The 25,411-nt window shown below is 41.2% G+C and overlaps 1 protein-coding gene across 3 annotated transcripts in view; it reads right to left on the bottom strand.

Annotated features, from left to right (window-relative positions):
• Window positions 1–5,250, bottom strand: part of GSAP (gamma-secretase activating protein) — a 94,474-nt gene extending 89,224 nt beyond the window's left edge. For 2 of the 3 annotated variants that reach the window (XM_081079191.1, XM_081079190.1), the window contains exon 1: window positions 5,043–5,238. In XM_081079191.1, coding sequence (XP_080935317.1) covers window positions 5,043–5,151 — 109 coding nt within the window. In that variant the 5' untranslated portion in view covers window positions 5,152–5,238. Of the gene's footprint in view, window positions 1–5,042 lie in introns of all 3 variants that reach the window. The other variant, XM_081079189.1, reaches the window with a different exon arrangement.
• Between the last annotated feature and the right edge of the window lie 20,161 nt (window positions 5,251–25,411).

The raw sequence follows: 25,411 nt of genomic DNA, 5'->3' as shown, positions 1-25,411 counted from the left end.
CTAAGCCAATCCCATGGCCCCCAAATAAATCTGGCGTATATAGGAGGCAACTACAACAACAAAATCATTACTCAAGTCAGTTACCTCGTAGAATATATCACTTCTCTGGTAAAGATGAATGATTATCACTTGAAAAATGAATCAATCTGGTATATCATACACCCAAGAATGACGAAAGCAGGCAAGAAGGTACGGACAAGAAAACATACATTCTTTCTGGTCTTAAATATACGTGACATTTAAACCTTAAAAAATTTACATACCATAGACTTTTTCTTAGTTTCTTGAAGATGTGATACATCCCAACAGGGGATTAAGTATTGGATACAAAAATTAATACATAAAAATTATTGTATTGCTATTCACCAGTAATACTTAGAACACGTGATGTTTTTAAGTGTGCTGTTTATGAAAGCAACAATAAATTAACAACAACCCAGGAATAAATCTAGCAAAAGTGTGCAGAACTTTCATGGAGAAAATTCTAAGACATAGTAAGAGTCATAAAGAGGACCTAAATATATAGCAAGTTATACTTTATTCATAGTTGGGAAGATTTAATATTGTAAAGACGCTTGTTCTCCCCAAGCTGATCTATAGATTCAATGCAGCTAAAAAATTCCAACAGACTCTTTGGTGGAATCTGACAGGTTGATTCCAAAAATATATACATGAAAGAGCAAAGGGCACAGAATAGCCGAGATGCTGCTAAAGACAGAGGGGAGAACACTTATCCTACCAGTTAACAAGAAATATCATAAAAATAGTTATTAAGATGTCTTTGTCTTAAGTGGACAAAGGAACAAAATTAAGAAACAAGAAAAGGAGCCCCATATGTATATGGAAACTTGATGTGTGACAGAAGTGGCTTTGCTGTCAATGTAAAGAGGCAAGACATATCATTTGGTTAATGATATTAGAAGAATTAGTTACTAATATGAAAAATAATAAAACTGGATTCCTACATAATATCACACACAAAAATAAATTCTGTATGTATTAAAGAACACAATGTGAACAGCAAAGCTATAAAGCTTTTAGAAGTTAATATAAAAATGTCTTCGTGACTTCTAAATAGGGAAGAACTTCTTTAAAAGATCCCAAAAAGCACAAACCATAATGGGAAAGACTCATAAATTGGACTCCATTAAAATTAAGAACTCCTGTTTATCAAAGGACCCATCACACACAAAGTAACAGATTGAGAGAAAAATGTTTGCAACACATATGATGAATAAAGGACTAGAATCATGAATACATAAAGAACCCTTAAAAATCAATATGGAAAAAAATGCAATATGAAAGTAGACAAAAGGATGAACAGACATTTCATGGAAGGAGAAACTCAAATGGTCAATAAATATATAGAGATACTCACCTCAGACCAATGAAACAACATCTAGACCCACCAGCTTGATAAAAAAATTAAAACTCTGGAAATATCAAGAGCTTGAGAGGATACAGAATACCAAAAACATGCCTATCCTATAAATGGGATATTAATAAGTATAACTACTTTGGAAAACAATTTGGCACTACCCAAGAAAAATAAAGACATGCATAGCCCATGACTCAGCAGCTCCACTGTTAGACAGCCATCCTAAGGAAATTTACACATGTGTCCACAAGGCAACACACATACACACACACACACACACGCACAGAGAGTTGATAAAAAGCACTGATTATAATACATATCCCAGAAACCTCCCAAATGCCACCAACCAGGGAAAGGGTAAGTAAAGGTGGGTTCTCAGGGAAGCAGCCTGAGACAGTTTAGTATCCAGGATGTTCATTATGGAGTGCTTAGTAAGGTGGGATCAACGCCTGCAAGAGGAAGGAGAAAGGAGCAGGACCAGGTAGGGGAGAAGTCAAGCTGCAATATAGGCCCAGTAGCCTCAAGAGACCTCAGGGTCCTCCATTGGAGAAGTTCTAGAACTGAAATGGATTGTCAGAGGTGTCCCGTGTTGAATCAAAATGGCCAGGCAATTTGGTACGAATCAAATCACCTGGTCAAAATGCCTGAATTGCCTGAATGCCAATTGCCTGAATCAAAATGGTGCACCCCATCTAGGTATGGGCCACATCCAAAGGGTCAGTTGGGCAAGGCAGACAGCCCTGTGCCAAGGCAATCCTTGAAGGGCCTGACAGCCCAAAACCATCTGCTGACCACACTCGGAGCACCTGGGACAAGCTCTTCCTTGAAAGGAGAATCCAAACAGTGCATCTCCACGTCCACTATATTGTTGTATTAGGTTGGTGCAAAAGTAAGTGTGGTTTAAAAGGTTAAAAATAATTGCAAAAACCGCAATTACTTTTGCACCAACCTAATAGATTCACACAGTGAAATACCACACAGCAGTGAAAAATTAATGACCTAAAACTACAGTAGTCAACATGGATAAGTTTCATAATATTGAGGAAAGAAAAGCAAAAAGAATATATATAGTATGCTTTCATTTACTTAAAATTCACAAACAAGCAAAATGAAATTATATTTTGCTTAGGGAAAATATATATGGGTTAAAACTATAATATCACAGGAATGTTAAAATATAAAAGTTTAAATGATTGTTACCCCTGGGAGATGAGGGATAGAGAAATAGGATCAGAAAGGGGACACAAGAGCCTTCAAAAGTCTTGATACTCTTCTGTTTTTAAGGTGGGTACATGGTTTTGTGTAATTATTGTTATTATTTATAGCTTACACGTGTTAAAATATTCTTTTGCATACTTGTTTTAATTTTTAAAAGAACAATATTTTCTCCATTTATTTCAGGAGAAACCATTTTCCCAAAGTTCAACCTAGAACCAGGAGATGCAGTAACCAAATCTGGTTTCCTTATTCCTTACCCCTGTTTGACTAAAAGACTAAATATCCTATAGGCACTGAATTTCCATGGCTGACATAACCCAGCTCCCGGCTATTTTTCCACCACTAGGAAATCTTCAACTGTATTTGTTGATGTAAAAATATTAAGGCTTCAAATTTAGATAGCAAGTGTGCAGAGAAGAGACATTACAATGGTATAATTATTCACAATTTACATTTGAAAAGCTGAGACTTTGAAAGGAAAATAACTTGCACAAATGTGTGGAGTAATAGCTGTGCTAGAAATAAAATAGAATCCCAGATTCCCCTGCCAGTCCTACAAATTATAGCAAGGGAAGAATTTTTTTTTTTCTGAGCTACCAGCCACTGATGATTATCAGTAGTAACAACTTCTTTTAGTATAACAGGGCTATTATCTTGCCAAGATGCTCTGCAAAAGCAAAAGTCTACCAATATAAGAAAAAAAGCTGCTATGTCTAGTAAGTTTACTTTCTGAGAACCCAAGGGTATCTATTGTTTAGTGGAATGTGAACACCCAAGTTTGTATGTCATCAGAGATTAGTGAAAGACACAAGGAAGCCAAAATCTAACCAGCTCATACACAGCATTTCAATCACAACACGCATTACTGAAACATAAGGCTGTGGCATTTCACACTCCAACTAACTTCTCACCTGCAGACACCTGCCATTTAGCTGTAAGGTGGAGGTTTAGAGAAAAGGACCAGTTTGTGGTGGGAAGCAGACTTGGAACCGCCTATTGTATTTTAAAAAGTTAAACCTTCAAAAATTCTTTAGACATTCAGGAGACTTTGTAAAATTTCCCCCCAAATGGTAAGTTTTGCTAATAATGACACGAGTCATTAGTCAAATTCGAAAGCAAGCCTTGAGCTACAGAAACATGATTCCTTATTTGGAACTAACAATCAACATACCAAGACAAGGAACCCTGCAAACATTCTGCTAAAGCCACAGGATAGTGGAGATATAAGGTAGGGACAGAAAACTTTAAAGGGGATAGGAGTTGTAAACGGTAATTTGATAGCCCTTCCCCAAAAAATGCCAGGCAGCAGTCTACAGTGTTTAATTAAAGAAAAACCAGAGGGGGGGGGGGGAAGAGAGGTGAGCACACTGGAGTGTGAGAGCTTCTGTGCACAGGTGGGATTCAGGGGTGTGACTGCTTTGAAGCTGAATGTAAGCACTGAAGATGCATCATTACTTACAGCAAACTTCTTCAAAAGAAAATAAAAAGCACCTGGGAAATCAGAGTTCCCCTTCTTTAAAGCTTTCATTGATCAATGCTGGGAAGGTTCAAAAGTCACTTTTCACTCCCTCATCAAAATTCAACACAAAGGATTTTTTGTGGCCGATGAAAACCAACGTCCCCAGAGGCAGCTGGCAGGAAACCTGGGCATCACTGTGACGCCGCCCTCGCGGGCGGACGCAGGTGGGGCGCTGTGGGTGGAGGGATGGTGCTTCGTCGGAAAACAGCGGGTTGTCAGTTCGCCGCTCAGCCCCTGCCCAGGGACCGCTGTCCTCTTGCACTTCACATCTGAAGCGCCATGTCCCCTACATCACCGACACTGTTCACACCGATGCAGAAACACGTCTCACCGATGTGGGGACAAACTGTGCAACTGTTAAGTATTTATATCATTTACTTGGTGGCCGTGATTCCTCTTTTCTTTCTCATAACACGAGAACATCCAGGAGCCCCTAGTCTTGACATAGCCCCTACCAGAGTAATGCACCTTCCCGGACAGGTGAGATGTGAGTGGAGCGGAGAGCACGACCCTCTCCCACGCCCCGCCAGCCGCGCCCGCACGCCCTGCCCTGACGAGAGGATGCTGAGGGTACCACTGGGCCCCGCCTTTCTGCTACAGGTGAGTCACTGCGGGCACCACGTCAGCCCGAGGCCGGAGGGCTCGCCACCAGCAGCAGCGCAGCCGCGACCTGGCCCCGGGGCGGCCCCTCCTGCTTCCACCCGCGGGCCTGGGCTGAGGGCGGCACGGCCGGACTCCAAAGAGGGAAGCTCACGTCTTGGTCCCTGACCTTCCCAGGTTGGCGGGGCACACAGGCTGCCGCCCACCCGGCCCAGTCGCTGCCCACCACCTCAGCCCAGCCTGGAGGCCCCCAGGTACGAATGACTCGGACGCCCGGCCTCGCCGGCCCCCACCCGTGTCCCGCCACCCTGGACGCGCCGCCAGCACCTGCGCCGCCACCGCCGGCCCCAGAGCCCGCTGACGCCTCCCGCTGCGCCCGCAGCCACGGGAGCACATCCTTCCGGAGATCGAAGTCGGCGACCAGACGGAGGGCCATGGCGGGGACGCGGCCACCGGGCGGCTCTGGGGCACCGCGCCGCGGGCATCCCCGGCCGGCGCCGCCACCTCGCCCCTGCGCCCTGCGCCCGCCCCCTCCTTCCTCTCCCCGCCTCCCCGCGCCGGCCGCTTTCGGTTCTGCGCCTTCCCGGCTGGAGAAGGCCAAGCACCGCCTCCCAGCCTGCTCCGAGCTCCGGAGCCGTCAGCCCGGCACGCTGGGCTGGAAGGGGACCGAGGCGCGGGGACAGGGCCCATGCGGGGACAGGGCCCATGCGGGCCCCGAACCCTCAGTGTGTACCCTCCAGGCGGGGACAGAAAGGGCGGGAAGATTTGCGTTTTCAAGGGCTCTGGAGGAGCTGTGGCTAGACCAAAGGTTTCCAAACTGTGCTGCACTTTAGATGTGAGCTAGGCATTTTTCTTTCCTTTTTTCTTTTTTTCTTTCTTTCTTTTAAATCACCAGGGGATTCCGCTGTGCAGCAAAGTTTGGAACCCACTTGGCTAGAGTTATCACTAGCTGGGTTATCTGAGAAGGTTCAAGGTCATCGCAGGGGCATAAGTGGAAGGCATTTTGCGGCCTATTCGACCAGTTTCAAGGGTGGTAGCGTTTTATCAGTAGTATTTAGGTAGTAAGTAGCAGAGTAGAGCATGTAAAGAAGATGGTTCTATTTTAAGCTACTGGAAACACTGGAAAGTGTCAATCAGCTTAAACACAGACTGGTCCTCTGTCTTTAAATTAGGCTTCCCAACATTGGATTCAGTGAAGCTGAATTGTTTAGGATTCCCTCTGCGATTGGTATTTTAAAAAATGCTCTCGTTCTTCCAGGGGCACCTGCCTTCTTGGGCACTTCCTCATCCCCATCCCTACAACAATGTCCAGTGTTTTCTTAATCTCACTCAGCTTTCTTTTCGTTCCCACCTGCAGCATCAGTAAGTTTAGTGGTTGCTGTGCCTTTGTGAACATCAAAGCCAGGTTATTACCCGCCCTAAAACAAAGCTGTCCTAATAAATCCATGCAGAAAATCTTGAGTAACAGGTGGCTGCCCAGAAAGAAGGGCCTACACTTTACCCGCCCTTGCCAGCCTCTCTTGTAGAACTTCGGCTCCAGGCTAACCTGACTTCCAAAACGCCTCTGATCCCACCCTCCTTCCTCTGAAAACAATCACCAAGGCCTTCCAACCTGGATCCACAAAGCCTTCTCACAACTACAGCCCACAGCGACCTTTCCAGTCCTGAACTAGAGATGTATTGCTATTACACCTCATTTGACAATCATATACTGCCTTGAGATATAAAAATTGAATCTTGAGTCTTGGCACACCTCTCTGCCCCTTTGCCTCCTACTAGGGGCTAACAGAGTACCTGGAAGGTGCTCAACGGTTACTGAAAAAGGAGTAAATACAGTAATAGGTGAAAGAAGACTTTGTCATGTGTTTCTCAAAGTTAGGGTCTGAAAACTACCTGCATTGCAGTCATCTGAGGATGCAGATTTCTGGGCTCCAGTTTAGACCCAGGCAAGGCCAGAAATGTGCATTCTAGCCAGAGCCTCAGGTGAATCTTAGGCTTGCTAAGGTTTAAAAGCTACTCTAAATAAAAGAAATTCTTGATTTTGCTCTAGAGACATGTTTCTCCAACTGAGGTAGTGGGTGATTTCAAGTAGAACTCCACTATTCACCAACACATATGTAGTAGTTCCCAAGAAATTCTAATTTAAGTTTTGTTAAGTAAGATGCTAAAGTATTTACAATGAGGTGGCTTCTTTTGTAGATATTGAGAATGCTGCTTCCCTATAGTAACCTATTTTCAGCAGAAATATTTAATATATTTTTAGGGAAATAAATACCTCATGCAGCAATCATTATTACTCCCAAATCCATCTGCCCCCAGTCAGGTGATAACATTTCCTCCTGCCAGGGATTGATTTGGAGTGGGCATGGCATCAGTCAGGATTAGGTTCACCAGAAGTTAATGAAAACCCAAATTACCAGTGAATTAAACACAGGTTTTATTTTCTCACATATCTGGAGGTAGGCAGTCCAGTGCTTATCAGGGAAGGTCCCTGAAGTCATCAGAGACCCAGGCTTCTTGAATTTCAGCAGCGCTTTGAATATGCCCTTCTCCTCATGGTCCAAGATGAACGTGAAAGCTTCTACCATCTTGTTTGCATTCCAGAAATCAGAATGGAAGAAGAGACATAAAAGATGATGCTGCCTCCCTTTTAAAGATACTTCCCAGAAGTTCTATTGATAAACACATTTTTACTTTACATTGACCAGACCATAGTCATATGGCCAAATATAGATGCAAGGGAAGCAAGAATATACAGTTTTTTAGTTGGCTAGCCATTTGCCCAGATAAAAATCAGGATAATATAACTATTAATAATTGCGGTTTTTTGCAATTATTTTTAACCTTTTAAACTGCAATTTCTTTTGCACCAACCTAATATAGTAAGTGGGGAGAATGGATATTCAGAAGCAACTAGAGGTCTCCGACATGGCATAAAACCCAATTCTGACAATAAGGGGTTGTAAGGAACCTCTGCCATGGTATTTCTGAGAAAGATTTCTCTTATTCTAAGAAAGGAGACATGGGAAAAGAAGGTCCTTTCATTCAGCCTTTATATATTTCAGGGCATGGATATGATGATTTCTGGAATTCCACCAGTCTTGCTATCAGTCTGAAGATGGAGGCAACAGAGCCCAGAGAAGTGCAAGGAAAGAGAGCCTAGCATGTCATTCTTGGCGCCAGTCCTACCTCTGGCCATTCTGATATTAGAGATAACAAACTTCCCTTTTGTTTAAACAAGACTGAGTCAGAGTTTTGTTTTACTTGCAGCCAAGGGTCTCCAGTTTAAGGGGCTATCATTTCAAAATTTTGTTAACTTCCACCAAAGAGTGCTATGATCATAATAGGTTTTGAACACTTATTAGGACACATTGTTCTATATTTTTGTATTGTTCTTATTAACACAAAGTGAAATAATGTTAAGGGAGTAGACTTGGGGGTGAAAAAGCCCAGATTAGCCAAGAGTTAGCTCCAGAGCCTTGATAATTTAAGACCTTCTGGATTAGATCACACTTGAAATTCATTCTATCAGCAGACTTTTGAGTTACAAGCGCCAATAAATTTATTTGTAAGCCAGTTTGAATTGGATTTTCAGTTATTTCTGCTAAAACCACTTCAAGTGCAGGATTCTCAAATTTTAATGAACATACAAATCACCCGAGGATCTTGTTACACTGTAGATGCCGGTTCAGCAGCCAGCTGAACCATGGTGGTCTACATGTTCCCCAGCTCCTAAGTGATTTGCTGCTGGTCCATCAATGACACTGTAGCAAAGTTCTGCTACTGGGCCAGGCTTTTCCACCTGTGCGTTGCTACCTGACTTTGACCACAGAGAGGGCCAGGTGGGGATGGGCTTGGAGGGCCTAGCTGTGGAGACACCCCAGAGCTGAAGGCCCAGCTCCAGAGAGAAGTCTAAGATGGGGGTGAGTACTGATTCCGTAATTTAGAACCAAGCCATGGGCCACAGTTCTGGTAGCAGACCACAGAAAACCAGGAACTGAAGACAGGAGATTTTAGAAAAAGGAAAATACTTTAAGCCCAGCCCTTCCAGAAAGTGTAGCTTGGGCAAAGATTACAGTGCCGACACTTTACAGGAGAAATGCAAACACAAGGTGAGAGAAAAGAGGTGAAGCAAGGAAGTGAATCAGAATCTGCATTTTCACAAGATCGTTGGATGACTCACGTGCACACGGGCCGTTCTAAGCCACTGTATGCTTTAAATAAAAGCTGGGTTTTTTTCTTTGTGACTGAGTTATTGAACTTCAACCTTGTGTTGATTTGGTGCAGAGCAGAGACTTCACTCCAAGAGGCAAGAGGCAAAGGGATAGGAATACAACAGTCCTCCAAAATACACCTACTCTGGGCACAACACAATGATCTCAGTAACGTAAACGCGCATCCTAAATCAGGGAGGGCTTCTTTACCTACATTCAAACCTTTCATTGTTTTACTCGTTGTGACTCTAGTAACAGTATTAAAGATCTTACAACAGGAAATGGAAATAGATGTAGCCTTTCTAGAGAATTTTTAAAAATCTACAAGATGTACAAGGCTGATAATCCATATGTCCCTAATCACCAATTCCAAGTTCTATTATGACAAGGATGTTTTTCAGTTATTTCCTAGTATTTTTACATTCTGTCCTGAAAATGAAAATGAAGCACATTGACATCCTACACAGTTTCTTCATCTAAGAAAGAAATCTTACTTAGACATGTTAAAAATAGAAGATATAATCCTACTTCTTACCAGTCACACGTGGAATTCCAAAGACTTTCTCAACAATAGTTATCTCTGGGAAGTGTGACTACATGATGTTTTTGAATTAAACCTTAGGCATATGTTAATTTTTTAATTTTAAAAACTAACTTTAATTTTTTAAAAATTTGCCTTCACTCTGATTTTGGTAATAAAACTATTGTTCAAGCTTTAAGAGACCACCTTCCTGACAATTTGTGCCAATTTTTGTCTTGTGTAGTTGAGGAGATAGCTGAATGCGAAGAGACATTATATATTGTTTTCATGTTTTCTTACAGAGCTGACACTGTGTTTAGCAGTGATTGATAGAATAACTGTTCACTCTCTCTGCAATTTGTTGAAAAGATGACTGACATAGTTCTAAATGTTCTAAAGAATAATAAATAGCCCTCTGATATGGAAGGAGATAAAGAAATGTCATTTAACAAGATGGGCTACACAACAGTTTGAATCCATTCTAAAAGAATTATGCCTAATTTTATCATGGAATAAGGAAGAATTGGGGTGAAATAGTCAGAAAGGGGGTGACAGCAAGAATGCATCACCATGTTCCTTTTAAAGTTTAGTTGATGAATGAATATTATTAATAATTGTGTGAAATTGCTATATCTCAAATATGAAGAACAATGAAATGTACAAAGTACGAAAGGATCATCCAAGAAATCTATAATCATGTGAAAGATGGGTTGTCATCTCTAAAACATGGATTTTGGTATTACTTGTAATAACGGGGAGGAGGGGAAATGCAGTCAGAAAACACTCCATTTCTAAGTGGCTTCTTAGATTCCTCTTTTCTTATTTAAACTGTACCATTTTAAGAGAAACTCAATGTGCTTACTTGTGACTTATTCAAACATAAATGTTGTTCTTCCCCCTTACTTCCTCTCCTTCCTCCTTTTCACGCCTTTTTCTCTTCCTCCTTCATTCCCTTTCCCCTCTGTTCCTAAACAATTCCATCCTAAAACTATCAGGTGGGGCAAAGAAAGGTAAGAATCTATACAGGTGGGTTTGAGGGCAGGGTGTTGGCCAAAATTTGGATTTCAGAGCCCAAGTAGGGTGAAGAGGTTGTTCATGAATGGAGTGGGGGAGGGGGGTGTCACCCAGCTTGAGGTGTCAGAGTCCAATCAGGGTGAGTAGGGGCATTCCTGTGGATAGTAGGTTGGGGTGGTTTTCCAGCGTGGGATATCAGATGTGAGGTGGCTTGGGGAGAGCATCTGCACAGGGGAGGAAATGGCAGACTGGCTACTTACCTGGGGACTGATGAGTTAAGTTAGTATCTTTAGAATAATGTGAGCTATGTTTCTCAATGGCAGTCAAGGGTGTCACAAGAGAAAAAACTAAAATAAACTCTGTAGTGTTAGATTGGAATTGGAGATATTGGTATAAATTTACATTTTTCATTAGATAGATGATAGGTAGAGAACAGATAGATAGAAATCAGTAAATGTGTATATGCATATATTCCATAGCTCTGTCTACTGAAAGCCTGGGAGCAGCAATACCCCCAATACAAATTAACATGCCTGAAACAGGAAAAGAACAAGATGAGCGTGGAACATCTCATAGTGCCAGAAAACAGGAACATGATCCAAGTATGCTGGGGACATGTCAGAAGGACAAGAGAGCCAGTATGAAGTGGCTCCCAACTGGCCAAATCTGGGATAATTTGAGCATCAAATTATGCTCAAATAAACAAGGACAATAAAGGATTATGAACTGTTAAAAGATAAACTGAAACATCTTAAAATTTAAAGAGTTTACTTGAACAAAAATCTATTCAAATCAGACAGTGCCAAACAAAAGTGGTTAGAAGAGCTCCACTGGGGAAAAACTTATAGACAAAAGGACAGAAACAAAGTAAGGAAACTATTGACTGGCTATAAGTTAAAGCCTGACTGGCTATTTGTGATTGGTTGTCCTTAGTTTTCATTTTCATAACCTTAAAGTATTTATGGGTTTAGAATTTGGTTTCCTTAAGTAGGCTGCCATGGCAGTAGAGCCACCCCAGTCTAATAACCTTTTTGTTTAATTAATTTAACAAACCTATTAAATAAAGCAGAAAACCATAGAAATACATAGAAAATTTGATGCAGAACAGGTTATCTAGGTAGTTGCATGTACCACCCCACAAAATACTTATTAAGCCCGGTACATACCACCGAAATCAAGGGATCAAAGTGAATATCATCAGTAAGGGGACAAATGGAAATTATAGGATACAATCACTTCCAAAAATGATAACCTTAATCTCATCATGAGGAAACACCTGACAAATTCAATTAAGGATATTGTACAAAATAACTGGACAGTTATCTTTGAAAATGTTGAGGTCATGAAAGCCACTGAAAGACTGAGAAACTGTTCCAGGCAGAAGGAGACTAAAGAAATGTGACAGTTAAATGCTTCTTGTGATCATGAACTGGATACTTTGCTATAAAACTTGTTATTGTGTCAACTAAATAAACTTGAATGGGCCTGAGGATTAGGTGGTTGCGATGTGTCAAGGTTAATTTCCTGATTTTTATTGTTGTCCTGTGGTTATGTAGGAGAATGTTCTTGTTTATAGAAAATACATACTGAAGTATTGGGGGATTGTGGGGTATCAGATAAGCGATTACTCTCAATGGTTCAGAAAAGTTATTTGTATGGTACTCCCAACTTTTCTGTAAATTTGTGATTGTTTCAAGATGAAAAATATTTTTAAAAGCATAAATGTTATCAGAATGACTAGTGTTTCAGAAGCCTCATAAATATTTGTCTTTTATTCCCCATAAAAGGAACTATCATGTCCGATGGTGCTAAGAGCAAACTTTAAATAGTGACATGGATGGATTTAATTTTAAACACTGAATTATCAGAAGATGTAAGGGCTTTAGATTAGATTACATTTTTCTCCTCTACTGCAAATCCATAAAGTAAGTTACTGAACTTATTAAACTTCTGTGCTATGAATTCTCCAAAACTGACTAAAAATAAGCTGTAGTCAGGCATGGTGGAAAATTATATTTCCACCTCTTAAATGACTATCTTTTTTCCTTAATAGAAATCTTCCACTAACTGGAAAAAATAATTACTAAAATATTTTTTTTCCTAGCTATCATACAATTTTATTTCATATGGAAATTGATGGCAGGGAATAAATAATATCTATTACATACTTTCATTAAAAATGTACACAGACTTCATGAAATTCTTTGTGAATTTCATGAATAGCACTTAGCCATTTAAAAAGAAACTTAAACAGATATTTGTGTGTGGGGCAGATTTTTAATGTCCAACTGCTGCCATGTGTTCTGTACACAGATTCATTTTTTTCTTTCAGATTTCTAAACACAGTGGAAGCCACGAGAGAGAATATCTGAAGCAATTCATTGAAATCTTGGCAGCTCGGCCCTCAGCTCCCTCTTTCCCTGAAAGCTGCCTTCACTGAAGCTGACCCCTCTCCCAGCAAGTCCCCCCACAGAAGACCTATTGTCACTGCCTCTGGAGGGGCAATTCCTGGAGGAACCGCTTCAGCCAACCTAGGGTCTTGAATAAACAAAAACTATGCAAATAAATTACCATCTTGAAAGCACTGGGTTCGTGTGTTCTTTTGAATGCTGCTAGGAAAACCCATTCGATTAAAATGAAATATTTTGTTCTATGATGCAATGTTCCAATTCAGGGGATTCTGGTGTCCCTCCGGCGAGTGTCAGTTGTGGGAGAAAGGGAAATGACAGGCTCTCTATCCTTCAGCTATTGAATCAGAGGAACCTCTCTTCTTGGCCAAGATTTTACACTGAAAATGTGCTGTAGATGAGCTAACATGAAAGATGTTCCTCCTTGCTAAGGACGTTGAATTTCCTGCCTTTTTCACCTCTTTTCAACTCCGAATTTTTTTTCAGCTGCTCTCTCTGCCACTTGGCTTTAGTAATTAGGGCTGGGAATTTCCTGATTCCAGTATTCCAGGGCAGCCTTGCCCCGCCCCCTCCAGTTTCCTCCCAGTGGCCCTATCTCTTTGGTGTCTTTGTTCTCACACAAAACAGTCCCTGCAAGCATTGATCAAAGTTCTATGAATACACACTGACTCATTAGCTACTTAAAGATCTTCTTCATTAAGTAGCTTCTTTTTAAATTTTGGCGGTGGTTTATTTTTTATCTTATCATAAATCACAATATACAAAGGGAACATGATTTGACCTGAGGTTCAAAAAACATCCTTATCATAGAAAATCTTTTTTGGAAAAGATTTTCCTGTGCCCCCCACCCCCAAAAGCAAGCCTCTGAACCTTTTCTCTGTGTGCATTCTAATAATATAGACTGCGTCAGAGAAGTAGAAACCAGCCCAGCGCATTCAAAAGAGGATCAAAGAGCAGTTACAAAACAGTCACGGGGATGTAAACTACAGCACTGGGAATATAATCTATGTTATAATAACTACGTGTGGTGTCAGGTGGGTACTAGACTTATTAGGGGATCACTTTGTAAATTATATAGACGTCTAACCACTATGCTGTACACCTGAAGCTAATATAATACTGAATGTCAACTATAATTGAAAAAATTCTTTAAAATTAAAAAAAAAACAAAAAACCCAAAAGCAGATCCAAGCAGTTAAATCACCAAAATGACTATGCATCAGCCCTCTTAAAACCTGTTATTTTCTGGAAATAATTTAATCTGTGGAACTATTGAGATTTGTAGGTGATTTTTTAAAAAATTTTATTGAGGGTTCCATTAATGTTCTCCCTCACATTCACTTAACTTTTTTGAAATATTTAATTTTAACCTTTTTCAATCTCAAGAATCCAAACCTTTTCCAAATTTTGAGCTTACTTCCTACATCACAGAATTTTTCTTTAAAAATGCAATCTGTATCTCTGTCATTTTAGTCAAGACTGGTCTCTGGGTCTGCTGAAGGAGGAACTATGGAGACAAATGAGGACCAGTGGGAAAGAGATCTCTTTCTCTCTACAGCGTGGAATCAGAATACCGCCAGAATCCTTAGTACTAACGGCAGCCTGAAGCCTGTAATGTGTCACCTTTCCCTTTAGGGCCTCCAGCTTTCCAAATGTCCATCTAATCTGTGTCCCCCCTGGGAGCAGATAATACCGTTCCCTGTGTAGCTGTTCTTTGATAAAATCAAAACCTTGTTGCTTAAGAAAAAAGACTGATATCAACACCAGGTTGGCCAAACGCTCAGTTGAGTCTCAAGAGGGTAAAGAATTTCAAGTATTAAAAAAAAAGAAGAAAAAAAAAAACAACTAGCAAAGCAAAAGGGTGATGTACTCAGGGTTTCACTGATAGTTAAGAAGCCAGAATTCTTGTCACAACCCTGCATCCTGTGGCTGTGTGACTTTGGACAAGTCACTCAAACTTTCTGGACTTTGGTTCCTTGTCTGTAAATTAAAAGAAATTGGACTATGATTCCCCAAAGTCCCTTTTAGTTATAAACAGTTCTGTGATTCTTAACTATAGTAGCAATAAGATAATCTAAAAAAAGATATCCACCCATCAACCTTTATCACCAAGTCCATATATGGAGTTAGGAGAAATACTGCAAATCTAGTAACCAAGGAAACATGAAAATTTTAACAGTGAAGACACCCTGTATAGCAGGATAAGACACATTCTATAAAGCAAACCAGGAACATGGAACTGACAACTAAGGAATATTAGGGAATTTTAAAAAATAGCAGTTCAGGGCCGGCCTGTTGGCTCAGGCTGTTAGAGCTCCATGCTCCTAACTCCGAAGGCTGCCTGTCCAATTTCCACATGGGCCAGTGGGCTCTCAACCACAAGGCTGTCAGTTCAATTCCCCGAGTCCCGCAAGGGATGGTGGGCAGCAACCCTTGCAACTAAGGTTGAACAAGTCACCTTGAGCTGAACTGCCTCCCAGATGGCTCAGTTGGTTGGAGCACATCCTCTCAACCACAAGGTTGCCAGTTCAACTCCCGCAAGGGATGGTGGGCTGCACCCCCTGCAACTAGCAACGGCAACTGGCCCTGGAGCTGAGCTGCGCCCTCCACAACTAAGACTGAAAGGACAACAACTTGAAGCTGAATGGCACCCTTCACAACTAAGATTGAAAGGACAACAACTTGACTTGGAAAAAAGTCCTAGAAGTACACACTGCTTCCCAATAAAGTCCTGTTCCCCTTCTTCAATAAAATCTTTAAAAAAAAATAGCAGTTCACTGGGGTAGCCGGTTAGCTCAGTTGGTTAGAGCGTGGTGCTAATAACACCAAGGTTGCAGGTTTGATCCCCAAATGAGCCACTATGAGCTGCGCCCTCCTTTAATAAATAAATAAATAAATAAATAAATAAATAAATAAATAAATAAATAGCAGTTCAATTCTACTCCCCAATTACCTCTTAAAAAGGAAACCATAGGTTTACCTACAGACCACTGGATACATGCCTGAGAGTGCCTGGAGGGCAATTAAACCCTTCTAAGATTCAAGCAATGTTGCTAATTTTTGCTTTAAAACGCCTTAGTTATGATTTCTTTCAGTGTTAGAAAAATACTACCTCTCTGCGTATTGATTACATAGACTCCAAATAAACCAACCCATCAGTCCTCTGTCCCTCAGAAGTTTCAGTGTGTGCAGCTGAATAATCACTTCATAAAAAGACTGATGTTGGAATAAAGACCCAGACGTCTCAGGAGACTGAGTCCACTCAGTTTCCTCTTTCTCTTTCATATATTTTACACATTAATTTTAAACCACAGGTGAAAATTAAAGCCTGATCTCTCCCTGTCTCTCTTTGATGCTGCAAAGATCAAAAGCTTCCTAAGGGAAGGCTTCTTGCTGGGAAGATTGCTTCCGCGTATGATCAGCCCTCAAATCTGATGGCTGAGACTGTGTGAGCATGACTGACACGCTCGGTGGGCCCCAGGAAGTCAGCACACAGTCAGGCACTCTCCAAGGAGGATTGGGGCGGGGATGGGGTTCCAGCTGGGAGCTAGGTCACCGACAGCTGGAAATGGAGGGCTGGGAGACATACATCATAATCACATCCTAAATGTCTAAGTGAAAGACCAATTCTATTTCCAGGAGTTGCCTTTTGTCTGAGGAGAGGGAGAAAGGAGTGAGGCTGGATACTGGGTAGTTGTGGTTAGCTAAGGTACAATTAGAATTCTGCTTGGAATCAGAATCTCGCAGGCCAATGGGTAAGGCAGGGACTGGCCTGGAGATCCTCTGAACCATCCCTAGCGTATTTGTCACCTTCACTTTTTCACCGCTCCCAGTGTTCAATGAAGAGCATGCTGGACACAGGGAGGTCAAGAGGAAAAGAGGAAAAGAATTGTGAGAGAGGGTTGTAGAGATGAAGGAAGGTAAAGGTAGGGATCCATCCTGCTTCAAGGCCTTCTCGTCCCTCTTCTATGCATCTTGGGCCCCTCCTCCAGCTCTGTAAGAGAATGTTATAAGAGCAACAGAAGAAAGCTTTGCTTTCATGGCGCACAGTGTTAACCGCAAGTGGGAGTATCTCCCTTTAGAGCATTTATCTGGAATGAGTTCTGAATCCCAGAGGGGAATAATTCCCCTCCCAAAGTACAAGTCCTGAACTGGCTCAGACAGAGGAGCACCCCCTCAAACGTCAGTGGGATGAGCTCTGAGCTCTGTGATCGGCCACTACCCACACAGTCCCCAGGGTGCCCAGCCCAGCCCCACCCACCTCCCAGGACCCTTGAAATTCCAGTTGTAAGAGGCATCCTTTAAAATGTATGGGAATGTCCTGGAAGACTTGTTAAAACAGATTGCTGGGCTCCACCCCATGAGTTTCTGATTTGCATTTCTAAGTTCTCAGGTGATGCTGAGTTCTCAGAAGTTGCTGGTCTGGTGAACACACTTCAGAACCATTATTTCAGCACATTACAGGAATTCCCAAAATTTGTTGTTCATTTTTCTAATGGGAGGTCAGAAATGAGTGCTGTGGAACAGAAGAAAATAGGAATCATTTCATTCTGGATTTCTGGGTTTCTGTGTATTTGCTATACTTTTCCTCACTGTTTCCCACGTTGCTGATGCAATTTTAGCACTGTTAATGCAATCTGAACAACTTTCAGGAAACAACTGTTGCCTTGCTCCTTGAAAGACAATGCAAATTTAATAACAGGAAAAGTGATATTTTGGAAGAAACTAGTGTTTCCAATATATCTGTGATAGCTGTGCCTCTTTCATAATTGACAGTTTGACATTATAGGGGTCCTGTCAATTGACTTTTGATTTTCTTTGAAATCTTTAGGAAAACTTGTCAATTAAAAAGGTTCAGGTGATCTGCCAAGATTTTCACAGAAACTTTTTTTAAAAAACACAAACAGGCATTTCTGACCTGAAGAAGTCTTTTTTAACTCAGGTGGTCACTTTTAATCATGAGCTGGAAAATATCAGAGACTGCACAGGTGAGCTCAGAATTACCACTTACTCCACGTCATTTCTTCAGCTCATCTCCTTTAGCATCAAGCCTCGATACATGAGGTAAAAGAAAATGGATTATTTAAAACCTACTATGGTGGCTGATTATCCATTCTCCAAATTCCCGCCTCTTAGAAATACACACCGTCACGCGGGATGTCATGCGGGGTCTCTGGTCCCGCTCTTGACATAAGAACACAGGACATGGTGAGGCCAAAAAGGAACACCCACGGAGCCATAGATAGCGGAGTCATACCACTATAGTCTCACTGGTGGCTGGGTTGGAGACACAGGAAGCAGGATCCACACGATCTGCAACCTGCCGTCCACTTCTCTGCCAACCAACCAACCCCACTTGCTAACTGCAATCCACCATGCTAACTGCAATCCGCGCTTGCTAGCTCAGCCACCCTCTTCTTGCTAGCCCCCATTTTCTGCTAGCATAGCCCGGCAGTTATATTAGTGGCCAATGGCTCACTGGTTACAGCTGATGGCCAACTAGCCACAGCTGATGGCCATCCAATCACAGTTGATGGCCACTGACTGCCCAAACGAGCACCTTTCCATGTGAGGGCGAGAGCCTGGAAACTGCACTCCTGGCTCTGTCCCCCCACACATTTTGGGGAAAACTCACTCAATATATTGATGACTGGAATTACTTAAGATTTGCAAGGACCACTGCAATGACAATATATTTTCTTGTAATTATACTTCTGCACAAAGAGTTTTATAGACTTTTAAAATGAATCTCTGTAACATCCCTCTGAGGCAAATGAGAACAGGGGTAATTGTCCACAGATGGACAGGCAGAAACAAAGAAAGGGATTGAATCAGCCAAGAAGGAAACACAGCTAAGTGCCCAAATAATTCTAATACAATCTGCCTCTATGATCAATGCCATTTTCCTGTGATTCATGAAAATGTGGGAAACTCTGAAGGCATTATTTTATCATTCTTTACCGATGTCCCAAACTCTGTGGAGACATCTAAATAGAGGACATGATGAGACTGGTAAATATGGGCAGCCGCAGTGCACTCTATGGAAACCAAAATAAGTTTTTCTGTATGGATAATACCATAAAGGTCCTTCAATGCGGATTCCACCAGTACCTGATCAGCGGGCACCATGCTGTTATTTGCATAAAAGCAGACACAGAGTGGGTAATATCAAACTAATAGACACAATTGCAAGGCTGCAAACTTCTAAAAGCACCCAACATTTGGGAAGGACAAAGCAACGGGGAATTTTTCTGAGTGACAACAGTTTTCAGTGCAACAGGCTTAGAAAATGTGCTGTCTCTGGCCAGCAGGCAGAAGGCTGATGTGAGACCTGAGCTCAGACTCTGGGGAGCGGAGAATGCAAGAGCCCCAAACAGGCGCTATGCACCCTCTCTCACGTCATGCTGTGTTTTGTTAAGAAGAGAGTCATACTACAAACACTGTGTCCTTTAGGCATTATTAGTTTTCACAACCTAACCTTTTAAGCAATGGACACTATGACAGGTCCGTGAAGCAGAGGTCTGGAAGTTTCCAGGCTCCCGGCCTGCACAGACCGCTCCTTATCTCCCAGCAGTAGCAGCCACTCCCAGCTCCCTGGGGTCCTTGCTATTCCTGCCCCGCACCCAAACCTCCCCCAAGCTCTCCTTCCCGATGCTTCAGTCCCAGTGGTCCTGAGACGATGGGAACGAAATGTGACAAAGCCCTCAGAAGGTGAAGGCCTCAAAGTACAAAGGTTTGGGGATTTCCTTTACTGCGAGTGCTGCTCTTTACCAAGTGCACTAAATTTTAAAATGTGAAATGCCCCCCCATTTGAGGGGGATGATGCAGAAACAAACAAAATTCTCAAAAGAGGCAGAGATTATTAAATGAGTAACCTGCTATTCTAAAAGGTGTTTGCCTTAAATTTCAAAAAGTAAGAATAAAGAAAGGGCCTTATCTATGCAGTGTTCCTTCTAATATTTTAAAATTGAGCCGGTAACATACTACATATACAACGACCTATGAAGATTGATTATATAAACATATAAATAGGTATCCTGGGGAAGGCGAGTTATTGTTCTAATCAAATACAGCTTAGTCAATCAAACACTGTGCTGGAAGGTAGTAACAGTAAAGACAGCATTGAAGTGATTGCAATGAGTGCTATTTGACACAGCTTAACCAACATTTTAGTTTTTATTTCACTTGTATAGATTTTTTTCTCTTTGATAGTTTTATCTTTTGCGGAAAAGAATATTGTCAATTTTCCATAATCCAATAAACTTTTTTGATTATCAGCATCAAATACATATATTCATACTGGGAAGAGAGAAAAGAGTGCTGGGTCAAATTCCTTTTCACACAGAAATTTCTTTATTCCTCTCCCCAGCTTATGTCCCTATTCCTCATATTCTTCCCAGTCCTTGATATATGCAAGCTAAAAGTTTAAATTTAAAAAATGTATTACTGTACAAAACACATTGCCATTAATCCCCCTCAAAATACTCCCCCTCATTTCGAACACATTTATCCCATCGTTCTTGCCACTTTCTAAAGCAGTTCTAGAAGTCCTTTTCCATGAGTGTCTTTAGTTGCGCTATTGTGGCTGCCTCGATGTCCTGAATCGATTCAAAACGTTTACCTTTCATGGTCATTTTGACTTTAGGGAAGAACCAGAAGTCGTACGGTGCCAGATCCAGTGAATAAGGTGGATGAGGACACACTGCAACGTTTTTATCTGACAGAAATTGCCGCACCAGAAGCGATGTGTGACATGCAGCATTGTCATGATGAAGGATGAAGTAAAGACACTCACAAAAGAGGACTTCCAGAACTGCTTCAGAAAGTGGCAAGAATGATGGGATAACTGTGTTCAAAGCGATGGGGAGTATTTCAAGGGGGGATTAATGGCAATGTGTCTTTTACTATAATAAATTTTTAAAAATTTAAATATCCCTCCTATTTTTTGATCACACCTTGTACATTCGCAATTGTTATTAAATTTATCAAATGAAAATAATTACCTAAAGAAAAAAAAAGACTTCAGGCCCACCCAATGGATCTCCAGGTTTGGAAAAGCTGAGGAAATCTGTATTTAACAAGCAGCACAGGTAATTCTTATCAGGAAAATTCAGGAATTACTGTACAGGCACACCTTGTTTTACTGCACGTCATTTGTTATGCTTTATAGATGTTGCATTTTTTACAAACTGAAGTCAAGAACCTCCACCACCAAAAGATTACAACTTGCTTTCTTTTGATACTTGCTTTATTGGGATGGCCTGCAACCTCTCCAAGGTACGCCTGTACTATAGAGGCCAAATCTTTCAAGTCAAAATCAGAGCTCCTAGATCTTTTTACTGGTTAGTGAATTTATTAACAACAAAGATATACTACGATATATTTACTTACCTCAAATACTTTCATAAATGAGGTGAAATACAAACAAATGGTTTAAAGATATAGACATTAAATTGCATTTTGGCTATTTTATAAAATTCCTTTTTGGTTTTTCCCAAGAGGAAGATTACTCTACCTGAAATGGGAACCATTCTGGCCAGGAGTTCTACCCTGAAAGGGGGTAAGGTTTGGGGGTGTAAATGGGGAAATGCAAACCAGAGTGGTGGCACAGAAAAAGGAAAGGCGACAAGAACAGATTGGATCCCAGGCTAGGAAGGGAAAGGCGAGAACATGTTGGAATTAAGGAAGGGACCAGGGCTATGTTGGTGGTGGGGCAATCACTCCTGAGGATTCAGCATCTGCCACAAAATAGACCCTCAGCAGCTGAAGCTGTGGCTACTGCTGTATCCAAAATACTCTCGGGATACAGAGTAAGATTAAAGATGACGAACACTGTCTTCAGTTTAAGTAACTCCCATAAAAACAAGCAAAGCAGATTAACCTTCAGAGCCACCCAAAGTAGATTTGGGTTTGTCGCACAGGGGACCCTGCTCGCTGCGCCATTTGTCGTGCAGGGTCTCTGGCGGGGTCTCTGCTCCCGCTCCCCCCATAAGAACGCAGGACACGGTAAGGCCAAAAAGGAACACCCACGGAGCCATAGATAGGGGAGTCAAACCAATATATTCTTGCTGGCGTCTGGGCTGGAGACACAGGAAGCAGGATCTACATAATCTGCCTAACAGCAGTCCGCACTTGCCAGCCACCATCTTCTTGCTAGGCCCCATTCCCATTCTTTTCTGCTAGCGTAGCCACAGCAGTTATATTAGTGGCCAATGGCTTATGGGTTACAGCTGACGGCCAACTAGCCACAGCTGCTGGCCATCTGATCACAGTTGATGGCCATTTACTACCCGAGCCAGCACCTTTCTATGTGAGGCCAAGAGCCTGGAAACTGCTTTTTGGGGCTTTGTCCCCACAGGGTTTCAACAGCAAGACAGATTGTGTCCAAAGAATGTCTATTCCTCTAGGTAAGAAGAGAAAAGATCATTAGTACTTGCTCTGTGTCAAGTACTAGGAAGGGGCTTTCATGCGTGGGTCTAATATTCATTCAACAAATTCTTCAGTATCTGAGTTAGGTACTTAGATAACTAAGCACTGAGTTAGGTACTAAGAATACAAAAAAAGGATGATATGTGCTTTCATGAAACTTACAATATGATGAAGATAGACATTTACAAATAGACATAAATGTGAGTTAGGCAGTGGGTTGAAAATTTGCCATCACAGCCCAGATGTGCTGGAATGTGCCTTTATCTTCCCTTTCTGCTGGTGGGAGGAAAATTAACTGTCTAATCACTTGAAGATAACTCAGTCTCTTTCCGTTTAAAAGTAAATATTGACTCAAAGTCCCCCTCCTCCACGTTTCCCTGTCTCATGAGGATGAGCCAACTCCCCCAGGAAGCCTTAACTACCCTCCAGCGTCAGGGAGGAGGGGCTCCTGCAGTGTGTTGCCCACGTGGTCCGCGCTGGGTCACATCCATGCATCACCTGAGCTGTAGTTTATCTTGAGTGGCGTGTGCTGTCCATTGCCGGTGTCCATGGTCCCTGCCACACACACACTCTCTCCTGGTTCCCTGGACCTCATGGTATTTTGCCACATCTCTCAAACCTCTCAAGGATTTAAAACTTCTCAGCAATTTTCCCCACAGCACCCTGGCATGTGCAGGGCTCTACAAGGCTGCCCTCAGCCCACCTGTCAGAACTCCCTCAGTCCTGGCTGCCCAGGTGTCCTACTGGCTGGGGACGATTGCAAACTTGGGATTCATCTAAGTAACTGGGTATTACGATGACCTCCTTTGGTGTTGCCCCAGGAGGTGCCAGGGTGCCAGCGGCGGCTTCTCAGCACCCATTAGCATCAAGGGTCTACTCTCACCTCCTCCGAAACTCCCCTTCTAGTCTATTTGGGGAACTGACTGACCATTGAATTTTTACAAATCTATGAAATTGGGACAAATGTGGGATGAAGAAATAGCCTCAATCTCAGTTGAGAGGACTGAGTAAAGAGCATATATACGAGACGAACCTGGCCCAGGAACTTAGTTCTCCCCAGGGAAAGAGGAAGGAAGAATTAAATTTGACTTGGTGCTTAATCACAAGAGAAAAAGTTCCAATGTGGAAATGATGATCATGAAGTGTCAAGTTTGTGTTTTCCCGTTCCCAGCTGAAAACCGTGGTGTGTGTGTTATGTAGACTGCAGTTATATACACAGTTGCATTTATGTACCCCTGCTTTTCTGACTAATAATATGCATGGGCATTTTTTTTAATGTTTAAAGATGCCTTATAACTATATTACAGGCATATAAACAGCAAAATTGAGACTGTGGGGAAAGCTACAAATAAAAAAAAAATCTGTTTTCTTCAACAAATAAATTGGAAAGAGGAAAGAGAGAAACAATAAATAGATTAAGGAGAAATAATAATAATTTGTGGGATTGGACCTTAACTCAAAAGAAGAAACCAAAAAAGCTAATGTTTCTAAAACAATGGGAAAATTGAGTATCAACTGCCTATTTAAGAAAGTTTAGTCATAATAATTGATTTTGTAGTTATTTTTTAAAATGTTTTTGTCTTCTAGAGAAATATGCTTCAATAGGTAATGACAAAATGATCTGATGTCTGCAATGTTTACTTCAAAACGAGGGGAGGGGAGGACAGAAATGGTTTTAGGTTGATGGATATTGGGGCTCAGTGATGAATACATAAGAATTCATCGTACTATTCTTTCTACCTTTGTGCATATTCAAAATTCTCACAATTAAAAGTAAAAGAGAACAGCAAAAAACAAAGCCAAAAATAATATAAAATCTACCTTGTAATTCTATCCTTCATACATACTGTGTGTGACAAGTACTACGAGGTAAACTGTGTCAGCGGAAAACTGTAATTTTTCTTTCTGTCTAGGCATGAATGCATATGTACATTACATACATTTAGTCTTACATACATTTATTGTCTATTGTCATTCAAGTGTCATTAAAGAGAGATGGGTTCCCGGGTTCCACTTTGCTTGCTTCCACTGACATTTGTGTGTTTTCAAGTACGCAGCTCCTGTTTCTCACTTCTCACTCCAAATAGTGAGACTGTTGCCTGTAGAGTGGTGGTGTGAGAATCGATGGAGGAACATGAAAATAGCTGAACATCACGCAGTATCATGGAAAAAGGTTGGAAACCTGGGCTGATTTTGATTTAAGATCTGGCTATTAGCACTGGTTCTGTCATTGCTTAGTCATGTGAAGTTGGACAAGTTGAATGAATTGTTTAACCTTGCTAGTCCTCAGTCACTTCACCTGTAAATGAAGTGCTAAGACTTGAAGCTCTAGTACTCCATTACTCATTAAAGTTCATTCTAAAATATGTTAAAAGCCTACATAAAATATGTGACAGTATATTGCTTTTCTTCTCACAAAAGAGAACATGGTATATTCGAGTATAGCCTTAACAATGTAAGTTAAATATCATCTCCTTTTAATTTTTTCTAATAGAAAATGATTCTTAGTTGGTCTTCCATGAATAAAGAAAATAGTGCATTTAAATAATATTTAACCACACGTGACAGTGAAAGCTAAATTCACATTACATGTAAGATAATCAAGATTATGACCGGAGGTCAGAGATTATGAAATTATAAAAAACACAGAAATTAAATCATTCCTATTAATTTCCATAAAAACTAAAAGAAATCAAAGCAATTTTAGTTAAAATAAAACTACAACGTAATAAATTAACATTGAAAGAGATTTCGATGATAGCAACATAACAAACAATATGAACAGTGACAGTAACAAATGTTTATTTCTCACTATGACATGGTGAACACTGTCCTAAGCAGTTTGCATGCATTGAACTTGTTTAACTTGCATAACAAACCTAGAGGTGGTTATGGCTTTCCTCATCTCTAAGATGAGGACCTTTGCCAAAGGTCGTAGAACCAGCTTACCTCTAAGGTGTTTTGAGAGGATCAGGTAATATTTATGAAATGGTGTACGTGAAAATACTTTATAAAGCGTTAAGTGTCAAATAAACAGGTGTTATTATGACTGGGGGACATTTTTAATGTCTTAAATGTATTGAATATATGAGATGAAAAAGAATAATAAAA

Source organism: Rhinolophus hipposideros, assembly GCF_964194185.1.
Source record: "Rhinolophus hipposideros genome assembly, chromosome: 18".
NCBI classification, from domain to species: domain Eukaryota; kingdom Metazoa; phylum Chordata; class Mammalia; order Chiroptera; family Rhinolophidae; genus Rhinolophus; species Rhinolophus hipposideros.
The sequence above is the reverse complement of the archived record's forward strand: the minus strand, read 5'-3'. Positions and strand labels throughout refer to the sequence as shown.